General features: G+C 36.3%; 1 protein-coding gene across 3 annotated transcripts in view; it reads right to left on the reverse strand.

Annotated features, from left to right (window-relative positions):
* rasgrf2b (Ras protein-specific guanine nucleotide-releasing factor 2b) overlaps nt 1-14,140 on the reverse strand; it is a 243,633-nt gene that overhangs the window by 114,584 nt on the left and 114,909 nt on the right. For all 3 annotated transcript variants that reach the window (XM_069936440.1, XM_069936436.1, XM_069936444.1), the window contains 3 exons: nt 11,856-12,049; nt 8,514-8,623; nt 5,432-5,550 (listed from right to left, as the gene is read on the reverse strand). In XM_069936440.1, the coding sequence (XP_069792541.1) occupies nt 5,432-5,550; nt 8,514-8,623; nt 11,856-12,049 (423 nt within the window). The remainder of the gene's footprint in view (nt 1-5,431; nt 5,551-8,513; nt 8,624-11,855; nt 12,050-14,140) is intronic.

Genomic DNA, 14,140 nt, shown 5'->3' on the forward strand with positions numbered 1-14,140 from the left:
CTAAGGAAATCTTTAAAACCTATTCTTGATATGAAGATAATTTCAGTTTTGGTCTTATCTCTTCAATATTGCCTAATAAGAATAACATTGGAATTTGTGAAAATTTAATTCCCTTAACCAGTTCTAGATAAACTGCCAAATTTGGCCAAAAATGTCTCACTTTATAGCAGGACCAAGTGGGATGTAAAAAAGTACTTACTAACTGACCACATCTAAAACAAACATTGATCAGATAAATTTGACTTCTATTTAGCTTTGGTAGACCAAGATATAGTTGATGTAAGAAATTATATTGAACTAATCTACATCTAACATTTATAGTATTATCATACTATCCCAACACAACTCTAACCAATTTGTTTCAACAATATTAACATTCAAATATGCCTCCCAACATTGCCTAGACCTACAAGTCACCTGTTTAAGAATTCCCTTCCGCAATAAAGTATACATAGCTGAAATAAATTTCTTAATATATCGACTATGTATTAATATTTCTACATCACTACATTTCAGTAATAACATTGTTGGACCCAGTTTATTTTAAATAAGCCTGTAATTGATAATAACAAACAAGGGTATTATTTTGTATCTTATGTTTATTTTTTAAATTGGTCAAATGTCATCAAGTTGCTTCGTACATTGCAAATCTAATTCCTTTACAAAACCAAATATTAAATGGACTATCCATTGAAAATGGAATAAGTCAATTTCGCACCAGAGGAATTTTAGATTGGACAGTACTCAATTTCATCATTTACTTTATTCCAAATGTTTCAACAAGGATACCTCCCTTTACCCAGATAATAACTTTGCTTCCCATTTATATACACAATCGTCAGGTTTCCTCTCTCCTATTGTGTCAATTTCTATTTTAATCCATGTAGGCTTTTCTTCCTCATCAAAAAAGGAAGTTAAAAATCTCAATTGAACTGACTTGTAATTTTTCAATTTTGGTAATTGCAAATCTCCTAACTCAAATTTCCAAGTCAATTTATCTAAAGAGACTCTTTACATCTTACCGTTCCAAAGAAAATTTGTAATATATTTATTTAGTTGTTGATTTTTTTTTAAGACTGACACAGGTGAAATAAATTTGATTAAAGGTTTTGGCAGTGATTCGGAATTGATACCTTTGCACAAATAATGTTGAAATCTGAATTAGCTAATGAACTTATTAAAATGTAGCAGTGGATGGTAATTCGTTGCTATTAGGAAATGATTTGGCAGAGGGTAAAGTTGTCCTTGCAGTGAAGTTAAAAGGTAAGCCTGTCATTGATGAGACAGAGACAGATTTGGATATATACCCAGCTTGTACAGTGATGAGCGTGATGGTGAAAAAGATTCCCAGTAAAGACAATGATGTACAGAAAGATTTCACAGCAGTCTGTGAGGAACAGCATCAGGCAGGCAGTGATGACCAGCCAGACACTTCAAATTTTTCTTTGTTAAATCAGAACTCTGATTTTAAACTTGAGTGATGACTTATCATTATCTTGAAAAGAGTTTATATGGAGACAGGAAGAAGATCCAGATCTTATGGAAGTGAGTGAAAAACTACTCTCTGATGAGGAAATAAATAAAGTGCCAATTGGATATTATATTAGGGGAAGTATATTAATCATAAAATGGAGGCCTTTGGAGGTCCCTGTGAATTAAAAAAATGGCAATTGTTCATCAAGTGTGGCTCCTAAACCATACAGGGATGAAATTTTGACTTTGGCACATAGTATACCTTTAGGTGGTCATCTTGGGGTAAAGAAAACTATCTATAAGATTATGAAACAATTTTATTGGCCTAACTTGAGAAAAGATTTTATAGGACCTGTCACACTTGTCAGTTTATGGGGGAACCTATTCCTGTTTCAGGGGAACCTTTTACTAAAGTTATTGTGGATTGTATTGGTCCATTACCAAAAACAAAAACTGGGAATGAATACTTGTTAACTGTCATATGTACAGTTTCCAGAAGCAATACCACTTTTGAATACAAAAGCAAAGACTGTAGCTGGGGCTCTTGTAAAATTGTTCACTTTATTTGGTTTGTCTTAAGAAATACAATCAGATCAGGGAGGGAATTTTATGTCAGGTGTATTTCAATAGTTATTTTATAAATTGAGAACTTACATTATCTGCATATCATCCAGAATCCCAAGGAGATATGGAGAGGTTCCATTCAACTTTAAAAACCATGATGAGGACTTCTTGCTGTGAGAATGAGAGGACTGGAAAGAAGGTGTTCATTTACTTTTGTTTGCAGTGAGAGAGGCAGTGCAAGAATCATTTGGTTTTAGTCTGTTTTAGTTGGTGTTTGAACATGAAGTTAGAGGACCTTTAATGTTGCTGAGTGAACAGTGGGTTAACGAGGATATGCAGTTCAATTTGTTAGACAATGTTTCAAAGTTCAAAGATCATTTAGAGACAGGCTAAAATAAATAAAGAGAATTTAAAGATAGCTCAAGGTAAGATGAAGCTTTGGTACAACAGGAAATAGAGAGAGAGAGAGAGAGAGAGAGAGAGAGAGAGAGAGAGAGAGAGAGAGAAAGAGAGAGAGAGAGAGAATTTTTTAAACCGGGGATAAAGTGTTAATTCTTTTTCCAACAATTTCTAATCCTCTTCAAGCAAGATTTTCAGGACCTTATGAGATAAAATCTAAGCTGAGTGAAGTTAATTACATCTTTAAAACATCTGATAGGAGACAAAAAACACAATTGTCATGCTAACATATTGAAACTATATTTTGAGAATTTGGATCATAGTAAGAAAAAGCCTTCACCGTGGGTATTAATTATTGCTAAAGATGAGGTCATGGAACATGAAACCATACAAGATGATTTTTGAGTGAGTCATTTTAAAGAAAACATGGTTCCAGTTCATATAATTCAAGTATTTTGGCAAATTTGGATGAGAAGTTGGTTCATTTGAAACTTCAGGAAAAGGAGACATTTCTTACAAAGATAGATTTATTAAAAGGTTACTAGTGTTTTCCCTTAACAGAAAGAGGAAATGAAATTTCAGCCTTTGCAACACCATCGGATTTATTTGAATAAAATGTTTTACCATTTGGAATGAAGAATATTCCAGGAACATTTCAAAGGATAATTAATTCAGTAACTCAAAATTTAAAACATATAGATGCTTATATTGATAACTTGGTAACAAGGAATAATTTATGGAAAGAACACATCTCTGAATTGGAGAAACACTTTAATAAGCTTGTAGAAGTGAAACTTACTATTAATTTAGGCTAAAAGTGGATTTTGTCATGTTAAGGTGCCTTATCGTGGTTATGGTGTTGGCCAAGAAAAATTTACTATTTGAGTGACCTGTGCAGATGATTCTGAGTCATCCACCAATAGGGTTGAAATAAGATGAGGTCGGATGTTTTTGAAGAAATGAAACTGGATCAGTGATGTTATGTCACGTGACTTTAAGAAAGGATGTAAATGAAGGAATCAGACATTTTGAGTCCATTGGAAGAAACTGTATCTTCTATGAATACAGGATTGCTTTCGCTGTCAAGAGAAGTTTCAAAATCCTTTGAAAAGGATCTGTGCTCTTCTTATTAATGATATTTTAAAAGAAAACAGGCACTCCAACTGCTCTTTTGAGAAATGAGAGGCAGCCTCATTTGTGTCCAGAGGAATGATCATATTTGATAATCATGAAAATACAGACTCCATAATGCCTAAGGAAAATAGAAAGAAGTTTGTGGAAAAATAAAATCACTTATATGGAGGAATGAAGAATTTCATTCGTATGAAGAAACGTTTTGAAAACAACTCTACAAAAGAAATTTGTGAGTTGAAAAGAAGTCTGATGATTTGATGTTTCAAAATACTTCATTATTACTTTTGAGCAACAATTTAAAGAAATCTGATGCTTCACTCTTGCTTCATAATTACTTTTGAACCACAATTTAAAAAGATCCTCCAGTTCAACAAGATGTTTGAAGTCGAAATTTAAAATAGACTTTTTCCAGAATCAAGCTTAAAATGTAATAATTTGGGGTTTACCACATACATTTTTGTATACTGGGGTTAAGTTTAGAGTTAAGTAAGAAATATAATGTAATTAATAGTTTAATAAAAATTATTATTGTTTTTCTTTTGTGAATTCATAGCAAGATTTGTTGGTTGTTAACAAGTTTAATAAAGAGAGAAGATATAGAATGAAGTCCAAAGCAGGAAAAAGTATTGGAAGAGAGGCTCACAAAGTGTCAGTGAAACAAAAGGAAACAAGTGGAAGGCCCCAAAAACTGTAAATGTAAATATAAATAAATCATAATAAACTTTAAACAGATGAAGAGAATAAAATGAAATAATGCAAATCGATACAAATCGCTAACTAGAAAATTGTTAACTTGGAAATTTTACCAAGTTTTACTATGATTTTGTATTTAAAAAGTTGTTAAGGCTGTGAAGGAAACTCAGTAGAAGAGTTTGAGGATAGTGTGAGAGACAAATCCTTTGCCTATAGGAAAATCCAAGATAAAGTGGAACTATTCCATTTGAAGCATCAATACCCATCTTTAATTCCCACCAGGAAGATGGTTTTGAGGAATTTTCTTGAATTACAATATGGTGAAGGTCCTTAGACTTTATTGAACAAGGGGCTCCAGGATTCAGAACCAGTACAATGAATGAACAGAGAATGGGCTGAAATATAGTTCCACTCAAGGACATTGTATGACTTGAAGGAAAATTTTCAAAGGTTGCCCTCAACTTTGCAAGTTCCATTCACACATATACAAGCATGTTATCATTCTCATCCATTGCCAGGGTGAGATCAGACAAACAATGAACAATTACATTTCTTCTCAATAGCTTAGAAACCAACAGCATGATTAGGTAATCACATATTTACCTGGTTTCACTATCTTCATCTGTCTTTTACTTGCTCTTGTTCTACTTTTCTCCTGAACCTGAAACCCCATTCTCCCCACCCCCCCCCAAATTCTTCCCAACAGTGGCATCCTTCCTGACCTTTCACTCCTCTTCTCCCAGCTTTATTTATTCTGTATCTTATCTCTTGGCCTCTCCCCAGTTCCCTTGCCTTTTTATGCAATACAAGGTTCCCTTCTCACTTTGGTTTAGAAACAGGGTCCTGACCCAAGGCATTGACTGATTATTTCTCTTTATGGATGCTGCCTGACCTGCTGAGTCTCAATGCACTAACTTTTCATTAATTTTGGTTTGGGTACAATTGAGTAACATGCTGCCAATTTTCTTATCTTTCAGACATTCCAACAATTAAAATCCAGTATTCCATTCATCTGCCCAGTAGACAACTCAATCAGTTAATGATTGAGCAATCTCCATCCTTGTTAGATCACAAGAATATGGGCGTTTGACACCAGTGAATTTGACCCTTTCATTGTTTGCTATTATAAAACAAGTAATCATCTTTAATTTTTATTAAATGCACTTACCTTGGCGTACAAATGTTTGGCTTGTATCCAGCAAAATGTCACATCCTTCCACAATTGTTCGTTCTATTGCAAGATTTTTCCTAATGTTTTCTGTGTCACTCACTTCATCGTGCATGACCCTGAAAACATACAATGCAACAGTCATCGGATAGAATGTATTCCCCCCCAACCCCCACCTCGTGAATCTGCTTATGGTGGATCAGCAAAAAAAAGTCACAGGAAATCATTGAAATTAGCGTCATATACAGAAGAAATCAACGTGGACTGAGGTTACATTACAGGATGAAACTTGTTACTAAAACATGCTGCATTATTATGAAGTATAACTTAGATATAATTATTAAACTGTCTTAAAATCCATCGCAACAATAACTGGACAAAACTTTATCACCTGATCAACACAAAGCTCAATGATTTCAAACAAGCTTAAGACATTTAAATCAATTTAATAAAATATTTCTTATTTTAAATGTAATTCAAACCTCTGGATAAAACAAATGTAACAGTGCCGCGTGCCACTTATAACAGAGGTTCAAAGAAAATGATTGGCAAACAAGGTGATAAATCACTTTAATATATTGCTAAGATATGTGCAAGAGATACAAATGTAAATTATTTTGAGGCATCCATCGATTAAGACACAAGGAATCTGAAATTGGTATTTGTCATTTGTACAAGATGACAAAAAGGAAATTACCTGTTCACAGGAATAAAATAAAATGTCATGGATGAAATACTGCAATATAAACAGACTGAGAGAAAATAATACAATAGTAAAATTGGAAAATGAGAGCATCAACATTAGTAACCACCAACCTTTGGGGGGGGAATCTTAGAAATGATGACAATGTGTGTCACTCTTTGATTGGTTCCTTGTTTACTTCCTACACAATATATATAGAATTGCCAATCCAGAAACTGGATGTTGGGATTAGCCACTAGGATTAGCTATTATTTTGTCAAGGAACCTGACTGTATGACCCTGCGAGGTACTGCTTAACCCTTTCTGAGCACAATTTTAAAAATGTTCTGCTTTCTATTTGGGCCAAATCTGGAATCGTAGCACTGATGCCCAAAGTGCTGTTGACAATGGATTGGATTGTACATTACCAAGTCCTTGGCTCATGCTGATCTGGCCCAATGGGTTTAAAGGACCCTGGATGTCTTATTACCACAGTTGTTCTTCACAGTATGTCATTCTAATCTGGATCAGACCTTTAGATTTGATATCCTAAAGCAGATTTAATTACTACAAATTTTTAAAAAGTATATTTTAAATAATGAATTTACTTTTAAAATATCTCAGGTAAGACGTAAAGGTCCCATAAGACTCACACCACCAGGTTCAGGAACAGCTGCTACCCCTCCACCATCAGACTCCTCAACAACAAACTCAATCAGGGACTCATTTAAGGACTCTTACTTGTGCACTTTATTGATTTTCTTTGCCCTCCCTCTATAGCACCGTTTGTTTACATTTGTTATCCATTTACATTTCTTTTGATTGTTTACATGTTCCTGCTGCGTGTGTCCAGTTTATTTTTTGCATTAGCGGTAATTCCGCTGCACCTGGACAAAAAAGGAATCTCAAAGCAAGCTGGCAACCCAATTAAAATAAATTGTTGTGTTCAACTGAGGGATCAGATATTAAGTGTATACAATTCCTTGGCTCAGTGCAACTGAATCTCTGCCCTTGGATTCAGCACTGCATTCAGTAGCAAAGCACGAGATCAGATGAGCTGGCATCTGTCCTTCAGCACTCTCCTGACTTCTGTCAGGAGAAAGCTGATGATGAAGTGGGGAAAACACCAATGGTCCTTTTCTAAATCATCAGTAAAAAGGAAGTAATTTTTTTCTTGCTACAGTTCAAGAGAAATTTTCTACAAGGGGTGTAAAAGGCAGACCAATAAATTAACAGCCATTTGTTCTCCTATTAAATGCCAGCTTCATACCTTAAAGACTGGAATAAGTATTGCCAATTATTTGGAATCGTAAGGCACAAGGAGAATTGTTGTACTCAAGTTAGGGTCGACAATGCTTCACGGGTTTCATGACATTTTTATCCATTATTTGAAAAAGTTAATTATTCATTTGAAAACATTTATTCCATTTTAATTTAGCTGCATCACTCATTTCTCAGAATGCAGGTGAAAATTTTGATGAAAAGGTTTCAATAATCAAAATAATTGTAATCTTTATTTAATGTGTGAATGATGCAAAAAAAAAAAACTGGCTCCATCCTGAATATCAAGCCCTTGCTTCATGGTTTGGATGCAAATCCTGTTACATGATGGTGCCAGACCAAAGGGATTAAGGAATATTGGGAAAAGGTGGAGATGAACCTATCAGATCATCCATGATTTCAGTGAATGGCAGAGCAGGTTTAATAGGCAGAATGGGCTATTATTGCTCCTATTTCTTATATTCTTATGGAAGTAGCGACAAGAGCATTGACAGGTAACTAAATCTTGAGCTTAAAAGCTCAAAACATTTTGAGCATTTTCAGCAAGCACATTCTAAAATTCCACCATTATGAAAATTAAAATCAATATTTTAAAAATCAAAATACATAAACTTTCTAAAGAAAGTCAAATACTTTTTTTATTAAATGTAATTTATCTCAAGATTCCCACCTGTTTTCCTCCCTTCTGTGTTATAAAGCACCGAAACAGGCTCTTCAGCCCAACTCAACCATATCAAACAATTTGTCCGCCCAAGGTATTTGCCTGTGTTTAGCATGAACCATATCTCACTAAATCTTTTCTATGTACCTATCTAAATATCTTGTAGACATCACAATTGTGGCAGTTCTTCTGCTTCCTCTGGCAATTTGTCCCATCTACCCACCACTGAGGAGACGGTGGAGATATCTCAAAAAAAAACTCTTATGTTTAATAATCTTAACTGTGCAATGCAACCCCACACCGCTCAGAGTGAACAAGTTTCCTTGTCAGCCAGCTGTCTCATCCCAAAAATCCAGATATCAAACTAGCTTTGCTCCTTTAGTGAAAGACTTACTCAGCAGAGAGGGATGCTGCGAATATAAAAAGTGTGATTTTTAACCATACAATTACCAATTTACCTTGAAAGATTTTCCAGTTTTGATTTAGCAAATTCCAGGCTTTTCCTTTCCACATGTTCATGTGGTGTGTGTGCTAGCAGCTCATGCAGTGTTATTATATATCGTGGGATCTGGAATTAGAGAGGCAGAAAGTAGGTAAGAAAGAAAACATAACATTGTAAAAACCATGTATTTGAGATTTTACAGTGAATAAACATTGTGAATCCAGTCCCAATGATTTATTGGGACAAAGCTTTCTCGTCTAATCTTTGACATTTCCATCTTTATTGCTTGAAATACACTTTGCAACCCAAGTATCATAAATCGTAGAGGCAGTAAAAATTTTGATTCCTAAATTGACTAATATCACTTTTCTTCCTGTAAGTCGAGGCTTATTCATGCTCCAATTGTTTGAGAGACATAGAACATTGCAGCACAGAAAAGGGCCCTTCAGACCTTCTCGTCTGTGCCAAGGCATTTTTATTTTTGCCTAGTCTCATTGACCTATACCCAGCCCATAGCCCTCCATGCTTCTCTCATCCATGTACCTGTCCAAATTCTTCTTAAATGTTAAAATTGACCCAACATTCACCACTTCAGCTGACAGCTCCTTCCACACTCCCACCACTCTCTGTGTGAATAAGTTCCCCCTAAACTTTTCCCCTTTAACTCTTAACCCATGTCCTCTGGTTTGTAACTCACCTACGCTCAGTGGGAAAAAGCTCACCTATATTTACTCTGTCTATCCCCCTCATAATTTTAAATATCTCTATCAAATCTCCCCTTATTCTTCTCTCTTCCAGGGAATAAAGTCCTAACCTGTTTAACCTTTCCCTTTAACTCAGTTCCTGAAGTCTGGGCAACATCCTAATAAATCTTCTCTATACTCCTATCTTATTGATATCTTTCCTGCAGTTAGCTGACCAAAACTGCACACAATATTCCAAATTTGGCCTCTCCAATGTCTTATACAACTTCTCCAGCTTGTATTATGACATACAACATCCCATCTCCTATACTCAATACTTTGATTTATGAAGGCCAATATGCCAAAAGCTCTCTTTACAACCCTATCCACCTGTGACACCACTTGTGTATCTGTATTTTCAGATTCCTCTCTTCTACTGCACTCCTCAGTGCCCTAATATTTACCACATATATTCTTTCTTGGCTTGTCCTTCCAAACTGCAACACTTCACACTTTCTGCATTAAATTCCATCTGCCATTTTTCAACCTATTTTTTCCATCTAGCTCAGATCCTTCTACAAGCTTCTTTGCTATCCACAGCAGCTCCAACCTTAGTGTCATCTGCACACTTGCTGATCATTGATATAGATGACAAACAACAATGGTCTCAGCACCGATCCCTGAGGTACACCACTAGTCAAAGGCCTCCAGTCTAAGAAACAATCATCCACTCTCTGGCTTCTCCCATCCAGCCATTGTTGAATCCAGTTTACGACATCACCATAAATACCTAGCGTCTGAACCTTCCTGACTAACCTCCCATGTGGGACCTTGTAAAAGGCCTTACTAAAGTTTCATGTCAACAACATCCATAGCCTTTCCTTCATCAGCTTTGCTGCTAACCTCTGAAAAACTCTACAAGATTGGTTAAACATGACCTACCACACACAAAGCCATGTTGTCTATCCCTAATCAGTTCCTGGCTATCCAAATAATTGTATGTCCTATCTTTTAGAATGCCTTACAATAATTTACCTACTACATACATCAGGCTCACCAGCGTATAATTTACAGGATTACTTGTGGAGCCTTTTTTTTAAATCCTTCAGTACACCCAATCCTTCAGTACCACACCTGTGATTTAGGACATTTTAAATATTTCTGCCAGAGCCCCTGCAATTTCTACACTAGCTTCCCTCAAGATCCAAGGGAATATCTAGTCAAGCCAAGGGGGATTTATCCACCCTTATTTCCTTGAAAACTAAGGTACCTGAAAACAATTACTATGTTTTAAAATGCATGACATTTTTATTTGAGAATTTTTCTATTATTTTGCAGGCCTACCTGCAACTTAATTCTTGTAAACAGAGCATATCATTTCAAGAGTGTGGAAAATAATTTAATACCAATGTGCTAAGTATTTGTAAACTAATCTTCATATCAAATAATTCTTGAGAAAATATCAGATGGTTAGGAATTTGGATACTTACTCTGTTTTGGGATACTTGCTCGTAGTGATTTTTTTTAATAAATATCTTGTTCGAAGAAGCAGAGGAGTGGTTCAGTAAGTTTGCAGATGACACAAAGTTCAGTGGTGCTGTGGATAATGTAGAAGGTTGTTCAGGTTACTGCGGTTTAGGGACAGGATACAGAGATGGGGAGAGAAGTAATAGATGGAGTCCAATCCATAAGAATGTGAAGTGATACACTTTGGAAGATCGATCTCAATGGCAGAGTACGTGGTTAATGGCAGGATTCTTAGCAGCATTGAGGAACAGAGGTATCTTGGGGTCTATGTCCATATCCCTCAAGGTTGCCGTCGATAAGCTGATTAAGAAGGCTCATGGTGTGCTGGCCTTCATTAATCGGGGGATTGAGTTCAAGAGCCACAAAGTAACATTGTTATTCTAAGCAACTCTGGTTATACCACAGAAAGTATTGTGTTCTGGTTCACTTAATTATAGGAAGGTACTGGAAGCTTTAAAGGGAGTGTACAAGAGATTTACCAAGATGCTGTCTGGATTAGAGAATATGTCTTATTAGGAAAAGTTGAGCAAACTCAGGTTTTTCTCTTAGGGGCGGCGGAAGATGAGAGATGCATAAGATTATCAGAGGCGTAGATAGGGTGGACAGCCAGCCCATTTTACTCCAGAGGAAATCTGCTTAAAATGAGTGGAGGAAATTTTAAGGGAGATGTCAGAGGAAGGTTTCGTTTACAAAAATAAACAGAGTGGTAGATGTCTGGAATGAATTGCTGGGTATGTGGTGTTGGCAAGAATAATCGAGACATTTAAAAGATTGATAGGTACATGGATGTAAGAAAAATGGAGGGTCATGGACTGTGAGAGAGGGAAGAGTTAGATGATGTTGAGTAGGATGACATAGGTCAGCACAACATCATGTGCTGAAGGGTCTGTACTATCCTTTCATGTTCTATGATCTAAAAGTATAATTCTTTCATCTTTTATTTACTTCAGAAAAATAACATTCTAATGAAGCATTAACATCAGTATTGAGATAGAAACTTGAATGACCAAATTTGAGATGTCATTAGGTCTGTCAAATTAAATTGTTCATACTCAAACTCTGAATCTCTGACATCTGACATCCTATAGAACTGTGCCTGATTAGCTGACATGTTACACTGAAGGTTCATCACAGGAGTTAACTTTTACCTGAAACATTGGATATGTAAGGAAGGTCTCCAACATCCGCCCTTCACATGCCGGATTTGATTCATATTGTTTCAACAGCTTGTCAAAATCCCTGTTTTGTTTGCAGTTTGCTAATACCTGCAGACTGTACTGGTGGTTCCTGACAAACTCCTGGTAAATATTCAGCATCGGTAACAATATGTCAAACAAGTCAGCTGGAAAAGGAAACAAACCATTAAAATTAATCATAACTGCTGTTTCACGCTCTTTCAATGTTGACTTCAGCAATTAAATAAGTTGGTTCCCATGGAAACAACATGATCGGCACAATATCTCCCGTTCCTCAACTGCAGAATTCTTGAACCTTGAAGATATATAGTCTCACTGATGTGTCTCAAAGAGAGGTGATTTAATAAACTTTTATTTTCCAAACAACAAATGGAATATTTAGCAATCAAACATCTTTGTTTTTATGTCAAAAAATGGATTGGCAGTGCCTCATTAATAACACCACTTTTATACAGGAACCAAGATGTCATAAAATTACCCAAAGGAATAAAAAAATGCTGTGGATTGGTGCAAAGCAAAAATGTGGAATATTAACTCTTAACCATTTGAAAGGTTAACTCAGTGGTTCTCAACCTTTTTCTTCCCACTCACATACCACTTTAAGTAATCCCTATGCCATAGGTGCTCTGTGATTAGTAAGGGATTGCTTAAGGTAGTATGTGGGTGGAAAGAAAAAGTTTGAAAACCACTGTTCTAATCATACCTAATTGACTTGTTATGTGCATGGTTTCATAACTCCAAAGGAAATGAGCAAATGGCAATTTTTCTCAAGCAAAATATTTCAGTAACAATTGAGCCTAGAGCAGTGATTCTCAACCTTCCCTTCCCACTCACATACTGCCTTAAGCAATCTGGAAGTTCAGGGAAGCAGAACAGCAGTGCTAATCAAGATAGTATCACAGGTGCAGAAAGGGAGAACACTGGAAGGATTTTCTATTAAGTCAGTGTGGGTAGGAGTCAGAAACATAAAGGGAACAATCACTCCAGTGGTAGAATTCTACAGGTCTCCTAATAGCCTTTGGACCACTAAGAAGCATATGAGGAAACAGATTTTGGAAACCTGTGAAATAACAGGGTTGAAGTCTCCCTATATTGACACCTCTTTAGTGCAAGAGGGATAGACGGGGCAAAATTTGTCAGATGTGTCCAAGAAGGATTCTTGACACAGTATGTGGACAAATCAACTAGAGGAGAGGCCACACTGGATCTAGTACTGGGTAATGTATCTGGTCAGGTGACTGACTTCTTGGTGGGTGAGCCTTTTGGAGACAGTGATCACAACTCCCTGAGCTTTAAAGTTGCTATTCACAAGGGGAGGAGCAGATAAAATGGGCAAGTGTTTAATTGGTATTAGGCAGGAAATTGGGAGAGTAAATTGTGTCTAGATGTTCTCAGAAATGTGTAGCAGCAATGTGGAGAATATTTAGGGACTATTTGCATAGGCTTTTGGAGGAGTTTGGCCGAGTTAGAAAGGGAATGAACATTTGGATAAATAGTGGTTAACAAGAGAGGCGGAATAGATAGTCAAAAGGAAGAAGGAAGCATAGATGAGAAACTTGGCTGGTGGGTTTGGAATTAGGCTCCCCAAAGAAGGTAGTGGGTGGTAGTAGATGGAGCATATTCTGCCTGGAGGTTGGTTACTAGTGGTTGTCCATAGGGATCTGCTCCAGGACCTCTGCTCTTTGTGATTGTTATAAATACATTAGATAAGGAAGTGGAATGATAGGTCAGCACATTTGTAGATGACATAAAGGATGGTCATGTTGCGAATGGTGTAGAAGATTGCCAGTAATTATAATGGAATAGAGGCATGATGCAAAGTTTGGGCAAAGAAATAGATGAAGAATATTAGGGTCAGAGTTCAGAGATCTCTCGAAGCTGCTGTACAAATTAATGGGGTGGATAAGAAGGTGTAAGAGGTGCTGGCCTTTGTTAGTCGGGGGTTTAAGTTCAAGATCCACAAGGTAATGTTGCAGCTCAATGAAACACTTGTTAGACCACACTTCGGGTTTTGTGTTCGGTTCTCATCACCTCATTACAGGAAAGATGTGGACATTTTGGCAAGGGTAGAGAGAAGATTGACCTGGAATCTGCTAAAATAGGAAAATTTATTTTGAAGCAAGGTTGGATAAGGTAGGGATTTTCTTTTTGGAATGAAGCAGGATTAGAGGTGACTTAATTGAGGTTTATAATGTTATAAGAGACAATAGATAGGGTGGACAGCCTACAACTTTGTC

This window comes from Narcine bancroftii, chromosome 1 (genome assembly GCF_036971445.1).
Source record: "Narcine bancroftii isolate sNarBan1 chromosome 1, sNarBan1.hap1, whole genome shotgun sequence".
NCBI lineage: Eukaryota > Metazoa > Chordata > Chondrichthyes > Torpediniformes > Narcinidae > Narcine > Narcine bancroftii.